The 18,180-nt window shown below is 46.6% G+C and overlaps 1 protein-coding gene across 2 annotated transcripts in view; it reads right to left on the bottom strand.

The window, feature by feature from the left end:
* LOC146073777 (hemagglutinin/amebocyte aggregation factor-like) overlaps nt 1-18,180 on the bottom strand; it is a 47,786-nt gene that overhangs the window by 21,875 nt on the left and 7,731 nt on the right. The window contains exon 2 of one of the 2 annotated variants that reach the window (XM_083181212.1): nt 3,987-4,147. The exons of the other annotated variant lie outside the window; for it this stretch is intronic. Within the exon in view, the coding sequence (XP_083037338.1) occupies nt 3,987-4,044 (58 nt within the window). The 5' untranslated portion in view covers nt 4,045-4,147. The remainder of the gene's footprint in view (nt 1-3,986; nt 4,148-18,180) is intronic. 2 annotated transcript variants of the gene reach the window in all.

Here is an 18,180-nt window from a genome sequence, read left to right as displayed (position 1 = left end):
TATGGTCGACAATGAAAAAGGTTGACATGAGTTTTTGAAGATTTATTTTTCTTTTTTGGAATGTTTTCATATTCATTCTCATGTGTCGACATGGACACCGATGAAGTGCCACACTTATGTCAACATTTACATGTGTTGAACTTTCTGTGTTGATTTTTTCTTGTAGCAATTTTTTTCCAGTGACAACTATGAACTATGTGCACGTCAACCTACACATCATCAACCACTTCTTTGTATACTATATAACACCTGTTCTGTTTTACTGTAGGTGTTTTAAGGTCTGACTTAAAACACCTACAGTAAAACTGCTACTATTACTGTTTATGTAAGTGCATTCTGAATGACAGCAACATCCTACCATCCTTCTACAAGAATATATAACCAACTAGGTGATTCATCGTGCCCCGTGCCCCCCCCTCCCGCAATTCACGGACCCCCCGCGCACCCCCCTCCCGCGATTCGCAACCCCCCCTCGCGCAATTCACGCCCCCTCCCACGCTTTGCGGACACCCGCCCTCTCCCGCGATTCGCCGACACCTGCGCCCCCCTCCCTTGATTCACGGCACCCCCCGCGCCCCTCCCGCAATTCACGGCACCCCTAAGCCCCTCTTTAGTCCCCCGTATACTCACACACCCCTATCACTACCCAGCTTCCTGCTCTCCTGAACCGTAACTTCCACCACTGGGGAGTCGCTGACGCTGTTTTGCCCACATGCCCCTATCATGCCTCATAGCCCAGCCTCCTGCTCTCATGCACCCGAACTCCCACCCAGTAGGAGGAGACACTGACTAAGGGCCACCATCCTGTGCTCCTGTACTGCCACCCTGGACCCTCACCACTGGCAGAAGCTGCACAGTATCTCCCACCCTCCTCTTTAGTCCCCCTTATGCCCACACACCCCTATCACTACCCAGCCTCCTGTTTTCCTGTGTCGTGACCTCCGCCAGTGGGGAGCCGCTGACTCAGAAACACCCTACTATACTATTGCACACACACACACCTAAACAACATGCACACACAGCCCCCCCCCCCACACACCCACAAATGTCACTGTACCATCCACACTATCAATGTACATCTTACTCTGTAACCGCTTTTTAATTAAACAAAACAGTACACACCCCCTTCCACATCATATGCTCTCTATTTAACACATTTCACCTATAACTCAAGTTGCAATACAGGCATCTGTCATACAATTCTAACCATCTTTCTCATATGCAAATGTTCACAAATTAAGGGGGCGCAGCCCCTTACGACGGTGTGAAGAGCGCCCGTAGGGTGCGATGGATCACCTAGTAGGTAAATAACCTGTTAAACAATTGACACTGTGACTGGTTGGTGCTTCAATTAATAACATTAAAGGCTTGTTAGGAGCCCATGCACCATTGGCAGAGGTGGGATCTGGGACTGTGTGCTTTTATAAGGCTCCCTGATGGAGTGAGTGCTGGGCGGCAAACATCTGAGCCTTAGCCCCTCCCCTCAGCAGAAAGTCAGTCAGAGGGGTCAGCGTGTGACCTTTGGGCAGGAGTCCTGAGAGGAACAGCTCAGAGCAGCATAGTGAGAGACTGACAGGCCGCTGTGTAGTGACCGCAGCCCTGTTTGTGACTGGCACTAGAGAAGTGAGAGAATAGAGGTGAGGAACCATCCTGTGAGGAAGTACAACAGCCTGTATCCAGCTGATTAGAAAGTCCTGCTCTGCACCCTTTCCCTGCCTGATCGCAGCAGCTGACCAGTCCTGAATTCTTTATCAGGACCAGTATACGGTGACTGAGGTAGTGAGACAGAGTTTGGACAAGAGACTATCAGTGTAGCTGCCGGCAGAGGGAATATCCTGAGGTAACAAAGGGACATTAAGGTAACCCTCACCACAAATCACATTGGGTAAGGTGTTATCAGCAGTCCAAAGCCATGTTTCCTTCATCAACAAGTCATCCATTCTGTCTATACAGACTCCTAATTACCACGTAGAGCAGCACCCTGGGCCTTATTCTGGTTCACTCTTTCTGGCAAAATCCTTCTTAGATGGACAAAACCATGTGCACTGCAGGGGGGCAGATGTAACATGTGCAGAGAGAATTAGATTTGGGTGAGTTATTTTGTTTCTGTGCAGGGTAAATACTGGCTGCTTTATTTTTACACTGCAATATAGATCTCACTTTGAAGTAAAACCCCACCCAAATCTAACTCTCTCTGCACATGTTACATCTGCCCCACCTGCAGTGCACATGTTTTTTTCCATCTAAGAAGGATGTTGTCAGAAAGAGTGAACTAGAATAAGGCCCCCCGTCACAGGACTCCCCTCACTAAGGGCCAGATGTATCAAGCTTCAAAAAGTGATAAAATGGAGAGTGATAAACAACCAACCAATCAGCTCCTACCTACCATGTCACAGGCTGGGTTTAAAAAATGACAGGTAGCAGCTGATTGGCTGGTTATTTATCACTCTCCAATTTATCACTTTTGAAGCTTAGTGCATCTGGTTGTTACTGAACTACCTCAGGGAGAGGGAGACAGGTACGGCTTATATGCTCATTGGACAGTGTATACAGCAGTGTGGGTACTTGTGTAGATTCACGGCGCCACCGCGCGCACAGTCTGTTAGAAACTTGGCAGCTTGCCAGACTCTGTGCGCGTGCCGCTCTAGCTGTTATCCTAGCTGTTCTCAGCGCTACGTTACCAGCGTAGCGTGTGCGCGTGCCACTCTAGCTGTTCTCATTGCAGTGCTACGCTATCAGCGTAGCGTAATGTACACGCTACAATTGAGACGCTTTAGCGTCTGAATCCCGAGTCCTTGCAAGCCGCTAAGAAGGGGGTTATCTGGATTCAGATGCTAATGCGTCTAAATTTGGTAGGGAGTAGGGGTATATAGGGGTGCACTGTTCAAAACACTCCTAAACCTGTTCACAATGACACTAGTCGACATAACAGCTGTCAACCTTGTTAATTCCACTATCCATGCCAACCCGAAACGTGGCGAGCGGCGGCGGTACAAGTCCTATGACTTTTTCATACCCCCACTATCCACGTCGGCGTGGAGTTGAGAATAGAAAGTGTGGCGAGCGCAGCGAGCCACCGCGCCCGAAGCGTGGCGAGCGGACGCGGACACCTGTGAAGCCCGCGAGGGGACGCGTATACCTGTGAAGGTATGCGCGTCCCCTCGCGGGGCTCGCCATGCTTCGGGCTCGCTGCGCTCGCCACACTTTCTATTCTCAACTCCACGCCGACGTGGATAGTGGGGGTATGAAAAGGTCGTAGGACGCGTACCGCTGCGCTCGCCACGCTTCGGGTTGGCGTGGATGGTGGAATTAACAAGGTCGACAGCTGTTATGTCGACTAGTGTCATTGTGAACAGGTTTAGAAGTGTTTTGAACAGTGCACCCCTATGTACCCCTACTCCCTACCAAATTTAGACGCATTAGCGTCTGAATCCAGATAACCCCCTTCTTAGTGGCTTGCAAGGACTCGGGATTCAGACGCTAAAGCGTCTCAATGGTAGCGTGTACATTACGCTACGCTGATAGCGTAGTGCTGCAATGAGAACAGCTAGAGTAGCACGCGCACACGCTACGCTGGTATATGTACTGTATATGTACTGTATATCTGAAGCAAGGAGTACCACGTATGTACTGTATATCTGAAGTGAGCAGTACTGTATATGTACTGTAGATATGAAGCGAGCAGTACTGTATATGTACTGTATATATGAAGCGAGCATTACTGTATATGTACGGTATATCTGAAGCAAGGAGTACCACGTATGTACTGTATATCTGAAGTGAGCAGTACTGTATATGTACTGTATATATGAAGCGAGCAGTACTGTATATGTACTGTATATATGAAGCGAGCATTACTGTATATGTACTGTATATCTGAAGCAAGGAGTACCACGTATGTACTGTATATCTGAAGTGAGCAGTACTGTATATGTACTGTATATATGAAGCGAGCAGTACTGTGTATCAGTAGAAACCATTATTACCTTCAGGTGCTGCAAACGCCGCAGCGACTGCCAGCAGCAGAGTTAGTATCGCCTGCATCCCTACACGGACGTTGCAGTCTCCGTACAGGTGTGATCTGGACTGTGTCTTCGCAGATTTGGGCTACATGGCATTCTGCCTTCCAGTTGGTTTATATATGATGCTGATGGTTACACATTAACCCAAACAAATTATAGATATCACTACTAATAACAGCATTAGGCAAAGATTCAAGGTTATAAATGGTACAGTCATTAATCTGTTGCTTTGTGCATCAGAGCCAAAACTAGACTCTACGGTGCCCTGAGCCAGAAAGGGAATTGCTTCCCCCCCCCCCCCCCCCGCCCCCCTGTTATTCTGATAGAGATATAAAACTTACCTGGTGGGTAAGTGCAGCAACAAAAGTTTGTAACAGAGAAAGCCCATGCTATAATACCCCTTTCTCACAATATATATATATATATATAAAAACACTTACCCCCCCGGTAGAAGGATGAAGACCAGCACTCAGACGCAGATGAAGGTGAAGAAAGGTGTGTTTATTCCATAAATACAGGTAATAGCAACACGGGCTGTCCCGACAGCCGTTTCAACTGGGCATTAGCCAGTTATCATCAGGGGAACAGAGCACTCAGCAGCCCCAGTTTAAATAGTGTAATAATTGCGCCAAAACATATGTAAATGAGGATCATATGACCTAACAGATTAGGTCTGACATCCACTGTGCCCCATCAGGTGGAGGGGGCGGGTGGCGCTGGAGTGAGTGACAGCGGGATTCCCCGTGCTGGCAGCCTGTGATAGGCTCGCTGCGGGGATCCCGCTGTCAGCTGAGTGCGCGCTGCGTTGCTAGGAGATCTCCTAGCAACGCAGCGCGCACTCAGCTGACAGCGGGATCCCCGCAGCGAGCCTATCACAGGCTGCCAGCACGGGGAATCCCGCTGTCACTCACTCCAGCGCCACCCGCCCCCTCCACCTGATGGGGCACAGTGGATGTCAGACCTAATCTGTTAGGTCATATGATCCTCATTTACATATGTTTTGGCGCAATTATTACACTATTTAAACTGGGGCTGCTGAGTGCTCTGTTCCCCTGATGATAACTGGCTAATGCCCAGTTGAAACGGCTGTCGGGACAGCCCGTGTTGCTATTACCTGTATATATGGAATAAACACACCTTTCTTCACCTTCATCTGCGTCTGAGTGCTGGTCTTCATCCTTCTACCGGGGGGGTAAGTGTTTTTGCATTTCAAATATATGACCTGGCACCGACGAAAGCTTCATCACTGGAGTGCCGTCCTGTTACCCATTTACCTATATATATATATATATATATATATATATATATATATATACTAGGTGATTCATCGCGCCCTACGGGCCCTCTTTACACCGTCGTAAGGGGCTGCGCCCCCTTAATTTGTGAACACTTGTATATGAGAAATATGGTTAGAATTGTATGACAGATGCCTGTATTGCAACTTGAGTTATAGGTGAAATGTGTTAAATAGAGAGCATATGATGTGGAAGGGGGTGTGTATTGTTTTGTTTAATTAAAAAGCGGTTACAGAGTAAGATGTACATTGATAGTGTGGATGGTACAGTGACATTTGTGGGTGTGGAGGGGGGGCTGTGTGTGCATGTTGTTTAGGTGTGTGTGTGTGTGTGTGCAATAGTATAGTAGGGTGTTTCTGAGTCAGCGGCTCCCCACTGGCGGAGGTCACGACACACTAAAACAGGAGGCTGGGTAGTGATAGGGGTGTGTGGGCATAAGGGGAACTAAAGAGGAGGGTGGGAGATACTGTGCAGCTTCTGCCAGTGGGTGAGGGTCCAGCGTGGCAGTACAGGAGTACAGGATGGTGGCCCTCAGTCAGTGTCTCCTCCTACTGGGTGGGAGTTCGGGTGCATGAGAGCAGGAGGCTGGGCTATGAGGCATGATAGGGGCATGTGGGCAAAACAGCGTCAGCGACTCCCCAGTGGTGGAAGTTACGGTTCAGGAGAGCAGGAAGCTGGGTAGTGATAGGGGTGTGTGAGTATACGGGGGACTAAAGAGGGGCTTCGGGGTGCCGTGAATTGCGGGGGGTGCCGTGAATCAAGAAAGGGAGGGGGCGCAGGTGTGCGCGAATCGCGGGAGAGGGCGGGATCCGCAAAGCGTGGGAGGGAGCGTGATATTGCGCGAGGGGGGGTTGTGAATCGCGGGAGGGGGGGGCACGGGGCGTGATGAATCACCTAGTTGGTTATATATTCTTGTAGAAGGATGGTAGGATGTTGCTGTCATTCAGAATGCATTTACATAAACAGTAATAGTAGCAATAAAAGATCTGACTTAAAACACCTACAGTAAAACAGAACAGGTGTTATATATTATACAAAGAATTGGTTGATGATTTTTAAGTTTAACGTTGTCACTGGAAAAAAATTGCTACAAAAAAAATCAACATAGAAAGTTCAACACATGTAAATGTTGACATAAGTGTGGCACTTCATTGGTGTCCATGTCGACACATGAGAATGAATAAGAAAACATAAAAAAAAAAATCTTCAAAAACTCATGTCAACCTTTTTCATTGTCGACCATAACCGTGCCAGTGTTTTGCATGTGCCATTTAATCCTGGGGTTGCCGTGAATCGCGCGCGGGGGTGGGGGGGGGGAGGGAGGAGGTGAGGGGTGTCCGCAAATCACGGGAGGAGGGGTCGTGGGTGGATGCCGCGAATCGTGGGAGGGGGGGCGCGGGGGGTTGCAGTGAATCGCGGGAGGGTGGGTCGCGGGGGCAGGGGTTGCCGCAATGACAGGAGGGGAGGTCAGGGTTGGGGAATCGCGATAGGGGGTGTCGTGGGGGGCACCGTGAACCGCGGGAGGGGGGGCCCGGGGAGTTAGCGCGAATCGTGGGAGGGGGGGTCGCGGGGTGCCGCAAAGCGCAGGAGGGGGGTGTGTCACGGGGTGGGGCCGCAAATCGCGGGAGTCACCGGGGGTGCCGCGAATTGCGGGGGGTGTGCTGCAAATCGTGGGAGGGGGGTCGTGGGGGGGTGCCGCGAATCGCCACAAGAAAAAATCAACACAGAAAGGTCAACACATGTAAATGTTGACATAAGTGTGGCACTTCATTGGTGTCCATGTCGACACATGAGAATGAATATGAAAACATTGAAAAAGTGAAAAATAAATCGTGTCAACCTTTTTCATTGTCGACCATAGCCATGTCAGTGTTTTGCATGTGCCATTTAATCGTAGGGTTGCCGTAAATGGGGGGGAGGGAGGGAGGTGTGGGGCGCTCACCTGGTGTGTCTGGTGAGTAGCTGTGTCTTTGCTGGGTAACATGGGGAGGCAGAGGGTGTCTGGCACTGTGCATACCTCCCAACATGACCCATGCCAGGAGGGACACAATGCCAGGAGGGACACAATGCTCTGCCGCTGGACTTTCTTCCTAATGTATGATTACCTCCATCTGTGTTGAACAGGTTAATTTATTAGGAAAGGTGCTTCAACACAGGTGATGGCAATCATACATTAAAAGGAAAGTGCAGGAGCAGAGCAATGTTTCCCTCCTATGACTGTGGGCTCACTGGGCTGGTTCTCTGTCATGTGAGTCAGAGGCTCCACCCAGCGTTAGAGGGTCAGACACACTTTGAGTGACAGATGTAGCCAAATATATAAGAGATAATATATATATAAAACACATTTATAAATCCTCCTTTTACTACATTCATGCACTTAATAACACATTTCATCCTGCCAAACCCAGGAGTCAAACCCATATCTTATCGTATTCCAGTCAAACACCCTACTCTTTGAGCTGATTTAATCCTGCATAAAAATGATGAGATTGCTAACTATATAAAGCTACATGTACTAATGGGGAAGAGGGGTCGTTATTGCAATTGCGCAGACCTACGTATTGTGCAGTCATACACTACAAAGATCTGCTCTGCTGCAATGCTGATAATTTTTTCACAAAGTACAAGTAGCCAAAGAGATAAAGTGATCAGTTGTGGTCACTTTACTTGTAGCAGTTGAAGGTCCAGTAGAGACCATTGTAAATGGAAAAACGTTTAAATGATCAAAGTTATTACCACTGGGATGACGGAAGTGTTGGTTACTTAAAAAAAAAAATTTGTACAACAACATTGTAGTTTGCAGTAGATTATATTTTAAATCAGAACTGTTACCCCAACCACTACTTTTGATTCCCAAGAGAATTTTGGTGTAGTTTCCAGTGGCAGATCCAGAGGTGGGCTGCAGCACAGTCAGAAAATTCAAATAGAGGAGTCACACTAACTGCAATCCCAACCACTGGCAGCAACACCGGCTTAGACTCGTTGGCAGTTGGTGCAGTCCCGTTTGAATTTTGGACTGCTCTGCAGCTCCACCGTTGCAACCGCCACTGGTAATTTTTATAGAACCAAACGAGCACCCATGTTCTTTCATGATCCTTCTCTTCCAAGTAACTGACCCTCTAATAGAGTAACAAGGTATAATTTAAGAGAATGTGTCTGGGATCTGACCTCAGATAAGAGGTAGCACCATTAGGCCGTGGGACACACCAGGGAGTCAGGCTGCAGGAGGTTTAGGTAGGGACGGAGGGTAAGCTGTCCGGATGCCGCTGTATCTACCACGGATAATCCAGCAAAATGGACAATTCCGCACAGTGCTTCAACCAAGGGTGCCAGACTATCAGTCGTCTTCCTGCATCCCTACTGCATATGGCAGCGAGTGCATCGCCCTATACTTCTTTGTTTGCAGCCTGCAGGTTTTCCATGTATCATGGCACATAGTAACAGTGGCGTAACTATGGAGGGTGCAGGGGATGCAACTGCTATGTGGCCCGGCGGCTTGGGGGGCACGAACGTCCAGCAGGCTATCCCCAGTACTTTTTTCTATTGTTACACTGGCAGTGGCTGCGCCTCTTTCATCGGTACGTTAAAAGGTACTGCAGTGCCGGGGAGTGTGAGCCACCTCACCAATGAGAGGGAGACCTCGCCGGCGAGGGACCTGGCGCGGTGATTGGGAGCAGGAGACGCAACGTCGGCGAGTGGGAGAACCTGCGCGGTGTGCAGAAGCAGGAGACCCGACATGGTGTGCGGGAGCAGGAGACATTGCTTTGGCTAGAAAGAGACCCGGTGCAGTGAGGGAGCAGGAAACACCTCGCCGGGGAGTGAGGGACCTGGCACGGTAATTGGGAGCAGGAGACACCACGTCGGCAAGTGGGAGATCCGGCGCAGTGTGCAGGGGAAGGAGACCCAACATGGTGTGCGGGAGCAGGAGACATTGCTTAACCTAAAGAGAGACCCGGCACAGCGAGGGAGCAGGGAGCACCACGCCGGCGAGTGGGAGACCCGTCACCCTGAGCAGGAGACACTGGACGGTGCAAGGGTGAGAAAGATCCTGATACCCTGCCACTGCCAGAGGTACCCAGGGGGAGAGGGTATTAGGATCCACGAAGTGATGGCTGTCAGGAGCCTTTAAACTATGCAAAAAACACAACACAAAAAGCAGCGCTCACAGTTAATGATGAGTGAATCAGATTTCAAAATTCATATAACAATTTATTAAAAAACAATATTAAAAATAATTCATATATAGCAGCATATTTTTTGACATATAATTAATGTAATTCAAGTGTACACTATTACAAAAAAAGATTGTGGTAATTCATGAATAAAAAAGAAGTTGTTTGTAAAAACAATGATTGGTGACCAGATCTCACGTGTATCAGGATTTCCCCGTCCGGGGTAGGAGGAATAATGGAACCCGCACTGTCCACACTTGATGTTAGTCCCAAAGATAGTAATGGAGTCCATAAACGGCGATTTGTAATCCTTGTGGGCACACTGAGGGAGTGGCTGATGTTATGTTTGCCTACCTTCAACCTCGTGGCCAGATATCCAGATGGAATTAGAAGGTGAATTGAGCCGTAGACTTCCAATAATGGGTAGGGCAAGATGGTGGTCAGACGATTAAGCAGGTGGAGCCTCCTTGACAAAGCTGACGTTTGGACAGCGAAACGCGTTGGTTCTGCTGGTGCCAGATCCTGGATGAACAGTTTGGAGGCTCCACCTGCTTAATCGTCTGACCACCATCTTGCCCTACCCATTATTGGAAGTCTACGGCTCAATTCACCTTCTAATTCCATCTGGATATCTGGCCACGAGGTTGAAGGTAGGCAAACATAACATCAGCCACTCCCTCAGTGTGCCCACAAGGATTACAAATCGCCGTTTATGGACTCCATTACTATCTTTGGGACTAACATCAAGTGTGGACAGTGCGGGTTCCATTATTCCTCCTACCCCGGACGGGGAAATCCTGATACACGTGAGATCTGGTCACCAATCATTGTTTTTACAAACAACTTCTTTTTTATTCATGAATTACCACAATCTTTTTTTGTAATAGTGTACACTTGAATTACATTAATTATATGTAAAAAAATATGCTGCTATATATGAATTATTTTTAATATTGTTTTTTAATAAATTGTTATATGAATTTTGAAATCTGATTCACTCATCATTAACTGTGAGCGCTGCTTTTTGTGTTGTGTTTTTTGCTTATATTGTGTGGGGACTGACCCTCCCCACTCAAGCAGCTGCTCCTATTGAGTCAGCAACTCTAACTAAGCGCTCCTGAGGGTGTATACAGTAGTGTACACACCCATCCTTTGGTACAAGCCTTTAAACTATGCTCTGCCATCTCCCCCCACCTCTCATCCTCTAGGGATGGCCATCGACCATCGATGATTCGAAATCATCGATGGTTCATAGCCAATGTCGAATACTTTTGCCATCGATGGGGGAGAACCAGATGGTTTTCCTTCATCGATGGAACAGCAAAACAATGTTTTGCTTGTTTTTTTCAAAGTGCCGGGACACGGACGATAGCTCCGCCCCCGACACCCGCAAAGCCCTGCCCCGTGTTTTGATTGGCCCACATGCCAATCAATCAAACTCAATGGATGACCATAGATATGTAAAAATATTGATGGTCATCCATTGCAAAGTTTAGCACTATCGATTGCCAGTTGCAGAATTGCCATCGATGGCAACCATCGATGACAATGGCAACGATGGCCATCCCTATCATCCTCTACTCCCCCGACCACTCTCCTCCTTTACCACCCCCGGTCCCCTCCACTTCTCTACCCCCTTCCTCCTCTACTCCCCCCACTCTCATCCTCTATTCCAGCCCACTCTCACCCTCTACTGCCCCCCCACTCATGTCCTCTACTCTTCCCCCACTCGCGTCCTCTATTCCCCCCTCCCTCACTCTCATCACTTCCCCCCCCCCCCAATGGGTGACAATAGGGCAGTGGGACCCTTTCAAGATTTTTCTATGGGACCCACACAGAGTATTAGTTACGCCCCTGCATAGTAATGTTTCTTTTAGATCATTTGGGTTTTCCTAAAACGGAAATGGAAGACCTACATTTGTTTTTGTTCTTTAGATCTCTGAGAAAATAAAACATCAAGCACATTGTGTGTTTGCACAACTGTGGGAAAATACGGTTTGTGAAACCTGTTACGCTAAAAGATAAGTCTGAAAGTGGATAACAGCCCTTCATCTCTGATGCTGGGACATTACCGATTGCATGTAAGGTGTCACCACGGCAACTATATCACATGATAACTAGGAATGATGTGACAACCAGAAATAAAGTACCATCAATACATTAATATATCGCAATATCGATTTCTGTTTATTGTGGAGCACTAAAGGATGGTGACAATGATCCTGATTATCAAAAAAAAGGATAGAAGAAAAAGATACTCAGGTGGGGTGCACGCTTGAAACCCCTGAACTAGTGCATTGTAATATATAATTAATTGAAATTTTTGCTGCCTGAGTTTCTTTTTCTTCTATCCTTTTTTGATAATTTGACTATTACAAATCAGGGGCGCACCGCTGACCGTCACAAAACACACACATTGAGGGCGGACTTGGCCCAACTGTGAAGAGTGACCAATTAGTGAGAGACAATCTCCAATGAGGTCAGTTGTGACCCCGAATGAACTGTCTACAAAGTCCATCTTCACCTGTCTACAAAGTTTGGAGATATGCAAAAAAGCACGCAAGTGGGCAAAACCATACTTCACTGCAGGTGGGGTAGATGTAACAGGTGCAGAGAGAGTTAGATTGGAGGAGGGGGGGTATGTTGTATGTTCAAATGGGAAAACTAAATAGTAGTGTAAAAATAAAGCTGTCTGACATCTGTGGGTTATATGCAAAAGCAGCCAGTATTTACCCTGCACAAAAACAAAATAAATGTATTTTATACCCCTTCCATTATGATCAAATATGAAAAGGAATCTGCATTTTATTGTGTACAGTTATATATACATTGAAAGCTGCAGTACATTAATGTCTATGTTTAAATTGAAAGACAATGGTAATTATATAAACACCAGTAAAGGGACCTGGCACATGTTACTGTAAGTCACCTCAGACCACCTCCTTCTCTGACCCATTTATCAGCTCTGCCCTGCCCCCTTCTGTCCCAATGGCTGCAAGCTCACCCTTTCCCAGAGGGTCCTCTCTACAGTCTGCCTCAATGCCCCCTGCAGAAGGAGCTGGTAAGGAAAAGGGCAGGGATCTGCAGGGGGTTAAAACTGTTTCAGAAATGAAGGACTTTTTAAAAAAAACTTTTTATTAGTTTTCAAACCAGTTTTCCAACAAGAAGTGTAAACATAGTTACAATAGTCAGTTTGTTAAGATCTGAACATAAGTACAATGGTCATTCAGAGAACATTTTCAAATATTCTTGAAGGAAGCATTCATATCGTTATTGTACATATAACAAATTGCAAGTTAACTAACATCTACACGACTAATACAGTACTAAACCCTAAAGGTGGCCATACACATGCAGATTTATCTTTAGATCTGGCTGGTTGGAACAAAAACATGGTTATGGATGAGAGTAAATGACAGTTGACCATTTGCTTGGAAATGCTGGAAAACTGCCAAACTGTCACTCATCATAACCATGTTTTTGTTCCAACCAGCCAGATCTGAAGATAAATCTTACTATTGTATGGGCACCTTAAGACAAACTAACTCACATTCAGACTCACACAAGAAGGGAAGATGGGAAAGAGGGTGGGGTTTTTAACCCCTTCCCGACATTTGACGTACATTTACGTCATGGCCGGGATGTACTTCCCGACACATGGCATAAATGTACGTCATGACTTTAAACTGTCACTGCGTCTCGAGACGCAGTGACAGAGGGACGATGTCTGCTGTCCCTGACAGCAGACATGTCCCTGCATGCCCAGGGGGGGCTGCGATGTCGCCCCCCCGTCGGCGATCGCTGTGATTGGCTGTTCAGTGTGAACAGCCAATTACAGCGTTTTCCTGTGTTACCAGCGAATCAGACGCTCGGTAACACAGGTGTCAATCACCGCCGGGCGTCAGGGGGCATGAGGGGGTCATCGGTGACGATGACACCTCACCCCACCCTCACCCCACCTGCCCCCAAGGCTGTGATTGGTCCGTGGGACCCACGGACCAATCACAGCCAAGGCGCGACATTTAAACTAACGGTGACTGCGCTGCAGACGCCATTCCGGTCTGGAGTAGCGTGCAGAGCGGTCACCGTGCCTATCTGCCGTGATACTGACCTGATCCTTGCTAATACTTACCTGATCCTTGCAAATACCTTACCTGATCACTTGATCACTGCTGGACGCTTCCTGGATCTGACTTCCTGAGACTTCCTGCTGCTGCTGCAGTGTGATAGAGAGAGAGAGAGATAGAGAGAGATAGAGAGATAGTGACAGAGAGAGCTATATTTTGTGTCTGCTACCCCCCCTTTTTGGGGGTGCAGGGGTTTTTTATATATAAATAACTGTCACTGCTGCTGCAGTGTCATAGTGATAGATAGTGATAGATAGTGAGAGATAGTGATAGATAGTGAGAGATAGAGAGATTTGTGTCTGCTACCCCCCCTTTTTGGGGGTGCAGGTTTTTTTTTTTATATATATAACTGTCAGTGCTGCTGCTGCAGTGTCATAGTGATAGATAGTGATAGATAGTGAGAGATAGAGAGAGATAGTGACAGAGAGTGATAGAGAGTGTATATTTTGTGTCTGCTACCCCCCCTTTTTGGGGGTGCAGGTTTTTTTTTATACATATAACTGTCAGTGCTGCTGCTGCAGTGTGATAGATAGTGATAGATAGTGAGAGATAGAGAGAGATAGTGACAGAGAGTGATAGAGAGTGTATATTTTGTGTCTGCTACCCCCGCCTTTTGTGCTGATCACCATATCTGAGGTGATCAGCAACTTTTTGGGGGCGCAGAGGTTTTTTTTTTTTATATATACCTGTCAGTTGCTGCCAGTTGCACCAAAGGTTGTGCACCTGCTGCCCCTCACTGGTAATCAGTGTCGCATCACTGATCACCTTTTTTTTTTTTTTGTGGGTGCTGTGTGGTCTTTTTTAAATTTTTTTTTTACACACACTGTGATTTTGTGGGTGTCCTGTGGCCACTGTGCGCTGATCAGTGACGTACATCACTGATCAGCTTTTTCGGCACAGGGTTGATCTATTTTTTTTTTTTTTTTGATCAAATTCCTGTTGCCTTTGAGCGCTGTTCAGTGACAGACGTTACTGACCAACATCTGTGCTCAATTTTTGGCGCAGGACCTTTTTTTTTTGTTTTTTTAACCCCTTCAATTTTTTTTTTTTTAACCCCTTCAATTTTTTTTTTTAACCCCTTCAATTTTTTTTTTTTTTAACCCCTTCAATTTTTTTTTTTTGGTATAAAGTATTTTTTTTTTCTGCACTACATACACATTACACACTACATTCCCCCCAGGTTGAAATAAAGTTTGTACCCCCCCCTACACTATACACGTGTTGAAACATTTCACTACCAGTAACACAAAAATAAAAATGGCATCCCAAATGTCATCCCAAATGTCATCCCAGTCATCCAGAAGAATGTATTCAGTGGAGGAGGCATATGCCCTGCTTGCTTCTGACTCTGACACAGCCAGTGATGCAAGCGGGGAATTTGAAGGATTCGCCTTAAGCTCCTCTTCCTCCTCTGGTGATGAGGGACCCCCTCAAAGACGCCCCCGTAGAGCAGCTGAGACCCCCCCCCCCCCCCCCAATAATTGATCTCGTATGGACCCCACCACCAGACAATTTTGAGCCCCAGGTTCCTGAGTTTTTGGCCATGCCAGGAATCCAATTTGATTCCACAGGTCTCAGAGAAATTGACTTTTTCAAATTATTTTTCTCTGATGATTTTATAAATTTAATGGTGGACCAAACTAATTTATATGCCCAGCAGTTTATTGCTCAAAACCCCACGTCATCATTTGCTAGGTGGACCCCTGTAGATGCAGTAGAGATGATGACGTTTTGGGGTCTGGTGTTTCATATGGGCATAGTAAAAAAGCCAGAAATTAGGCAATATTGGAGTACAGATGTTCTGTACAGCACCCCATTTTACCGTATGGCCATGCCCCGGGCTCGATTTGAGACGATCCTTAAATTTTTGCATTACAACGATAATGCACAGTGCCCACCCAGAGATAATCCCACCTTTGACCGGCTATTCAAAGTCAGGCCGGTCATTGATCATTTCAGTGCCAAATTTGAAGACATGTACATCCCAGATAAATTCATTTGCATAGACGAGTCCCTTATACATTTTAAAGGAAGGGTTAAATTCCGCCAGTACCTTCCCAGTAAGAGGGCAAGGTATGGCATAAAAATGTATAAGCTGTGTGAAAGCACCTCAGGGTACACCCACAGGTTTAGGGTATATGAAGGGAAGGATTCAAGAATTGAACCGCCAGAATGCCCCCCCTCCCTCGTAGGTGTTAGTGGAAAAATTGTCTGGGATTTAGTGCACCCCTTCCTGGATAAAGGTTATCACCTCTATGTGGATAACTTTTACACCAGCATCCCCCTGTTTAAGGCCCTTGGTTCAAGAGGTACAGCAGCTTGCGGTACTGTGCGCAAGAACCAAAGAGGCCTCCCAAAAACGCACATTGCCCAAGTAATGAGAAGGGGTGAAAGCAGGGGAATATGCACCGAAAATATGTTGTTGGTCAAATATAAGGACAAGAGGGATGTCCTTATACTGACAACAATTCACGGAGACAGTACCACCTCCGTCCCTGTACGAGGTACCAGTACCCACACCTCCAAACCTAATTGTATCCTGGATTACAATAGGTACATGGGCGGAGTGGATCTTTCAGATCAGGTACTGAAGCCGTACAGTGCCCTGCGGAAAACAAAAATCTGGTACAAGAAGGTGGCCGTGTATATCATCCAGATGGCACTGTATAACGCTTACGTGCTATTCCGTTCTACCGGTCAGAGGGGGACATTTATGCACTTTCAAGAGGAAGTCATAAAGGGCCTAATATTTGGGAACCAGCAGGCAGAGGGCCCCAGTACTTCTACTACTGGCCCCCGTATTGTACCAGGGCAGCATTTTCCTGATGAAATCCCCTCCACTGGAAAAAAGGGCAGGACACAAAAAAGGTGCAAAGTTTGCTATAAAAAGGGAATAAGAAAGCAAACTATTTTCCAGTGTGACACTTGCCCCGACAAACCCGGCCTATGTATAAAGGAGTGTTTTAAAATATACCACACATCTATGGATTATTAGGTTCATAATTTCACCGTGCTTTGGGGGTCTTGCTAATGCCACATAGCACCCACCATTCATTCCACCAGAATCTGAGCCGCAAAATCCAAAAATCACTCCTTCCCTTCTGAGTCCTGCCATGCACCCAACTGGTATTTTTTGGTCACATGTGAGGCTTTGCCGTACTCGGGAGAAATTGGGGCACAGATTTTGGGGTGCTTTTTCTCCTTCATTCCTTGTGAAAATGAAAAATTTTGAGCCAGAACTGCATTTTTGTGTAAAAAAATGTAATTTTTCATTTTAACTGCCCACTTGTATCAAAATTGGTGAAACCCCTGGGGGTTTGAAATGTACACTATACCCCTAGATGAATTCCCTGAGGGGTGTAGTTTGCAAAATGGGGTCACTTGTGGGGGGGTTCCACTGTATTGGTGCTTTGGGGGTCTTGCTAATGCGACATAGCACCCACCATCATTCCACCAGAATTTGTGCTGCAAAATCCAAATATCACTCCTTCCCTTCTGAGTCCTGCCACTTTTTGGTCACACATGAGGCATTGCCGTACTCGGGAGAAATTGGGGCACAGATTTTGGGGTGCTTTGTCTCCTTCATTCCTTGTGAAAATGAAAAATTTTGAGCCAGAACTGCATTTTTGTGTAAAAAAATGTAATTTTTCATTTTCACTGCCCAGTTGTATCAAAATTGGTGAAACCCCTGGGGGTTTGAAATGTACACTATACCCCTAGATGAATTCCCTGAGGGGTGTAGTTTGCAAAATGGGGTCACTTGTGGGGGGGTTCCACTGTATTGGTGCTTTGGGGGTCTTGCTAATGCGACATAGCACCCACCATCATTCCACCAGAATTTGTGCTGCAAAATCCAAATATCACTCCTTCCCTTCTGAGTCCTGCCACTTTTTGGTCACACGTGAGGCATTGCCGTACTCGGGAGAAATTGGGGCACAGATTTTGGGGTGCTTTGTCTCCTTCATTCCTTGTGAAAATGAAAAATTTTGAGCCAGAACTGCATTTTTGTGTAAAAAAATGTAATTTTTCATTTTCACTGCCCACTTGTATCAAAATTGGTGAAACCCCTGGGGGTTTGAAATGTACACTATACCCCTAGATGAATTCCCTGAGGGGTGTAGTTTGCAAAATGGGGTCACTTGTGGGGGGGTTCCACTGTCTTGGTGCTTGGGGGGTCTTGCTAATGCGACATAGCACCCACCAAAATTCCACCAGAATCTGAGCTGCAAAATCCAAAAATCACTCCTTCCCTTCTGAGTCCTGCCATGCACCCAACTGGTATTTTTTGGTCACATGTGAGGCATTGCCGTACTCGGGAGAAATTGGGGCACAGATTTTGGGGTGCTTTTTCTCCTTCATACCTTCTGAAAATGAAAAATTTTGAGCCAGAACTGCATTTTTGTGTAAAAAAATGTAATTTTTCATGTTCACTGCCCACTTGTATCAAAATTGGTGAAACCCCTGGGGGTTTGAAATGTACACTATACCCCTAGATGAATTCCCTGAGGGGTGTAGTTTGCAAAATGGGGTCACTTGTGGGGGGGTTCCACTGTCTTGGTGCTTG

The sequence above is a fragment of the Crinia signifera genome, chromosome 4 (genome assembly GCF_055691185.1).
Source record: "Crinia signifera chromosome 4, ASM5569118v1, whole genome shotgun sequence".
Lineage (NCBI taxonomy): Eukaryota > Metazoa > Chordata > Amphibia > Anura > Myobatrachidae > Crinia > Crinia signifera.
Note: the sequence above shows the minus strand (reverse complement) of the source record. Positions and strands in the feature narration are given on the sequence as shown.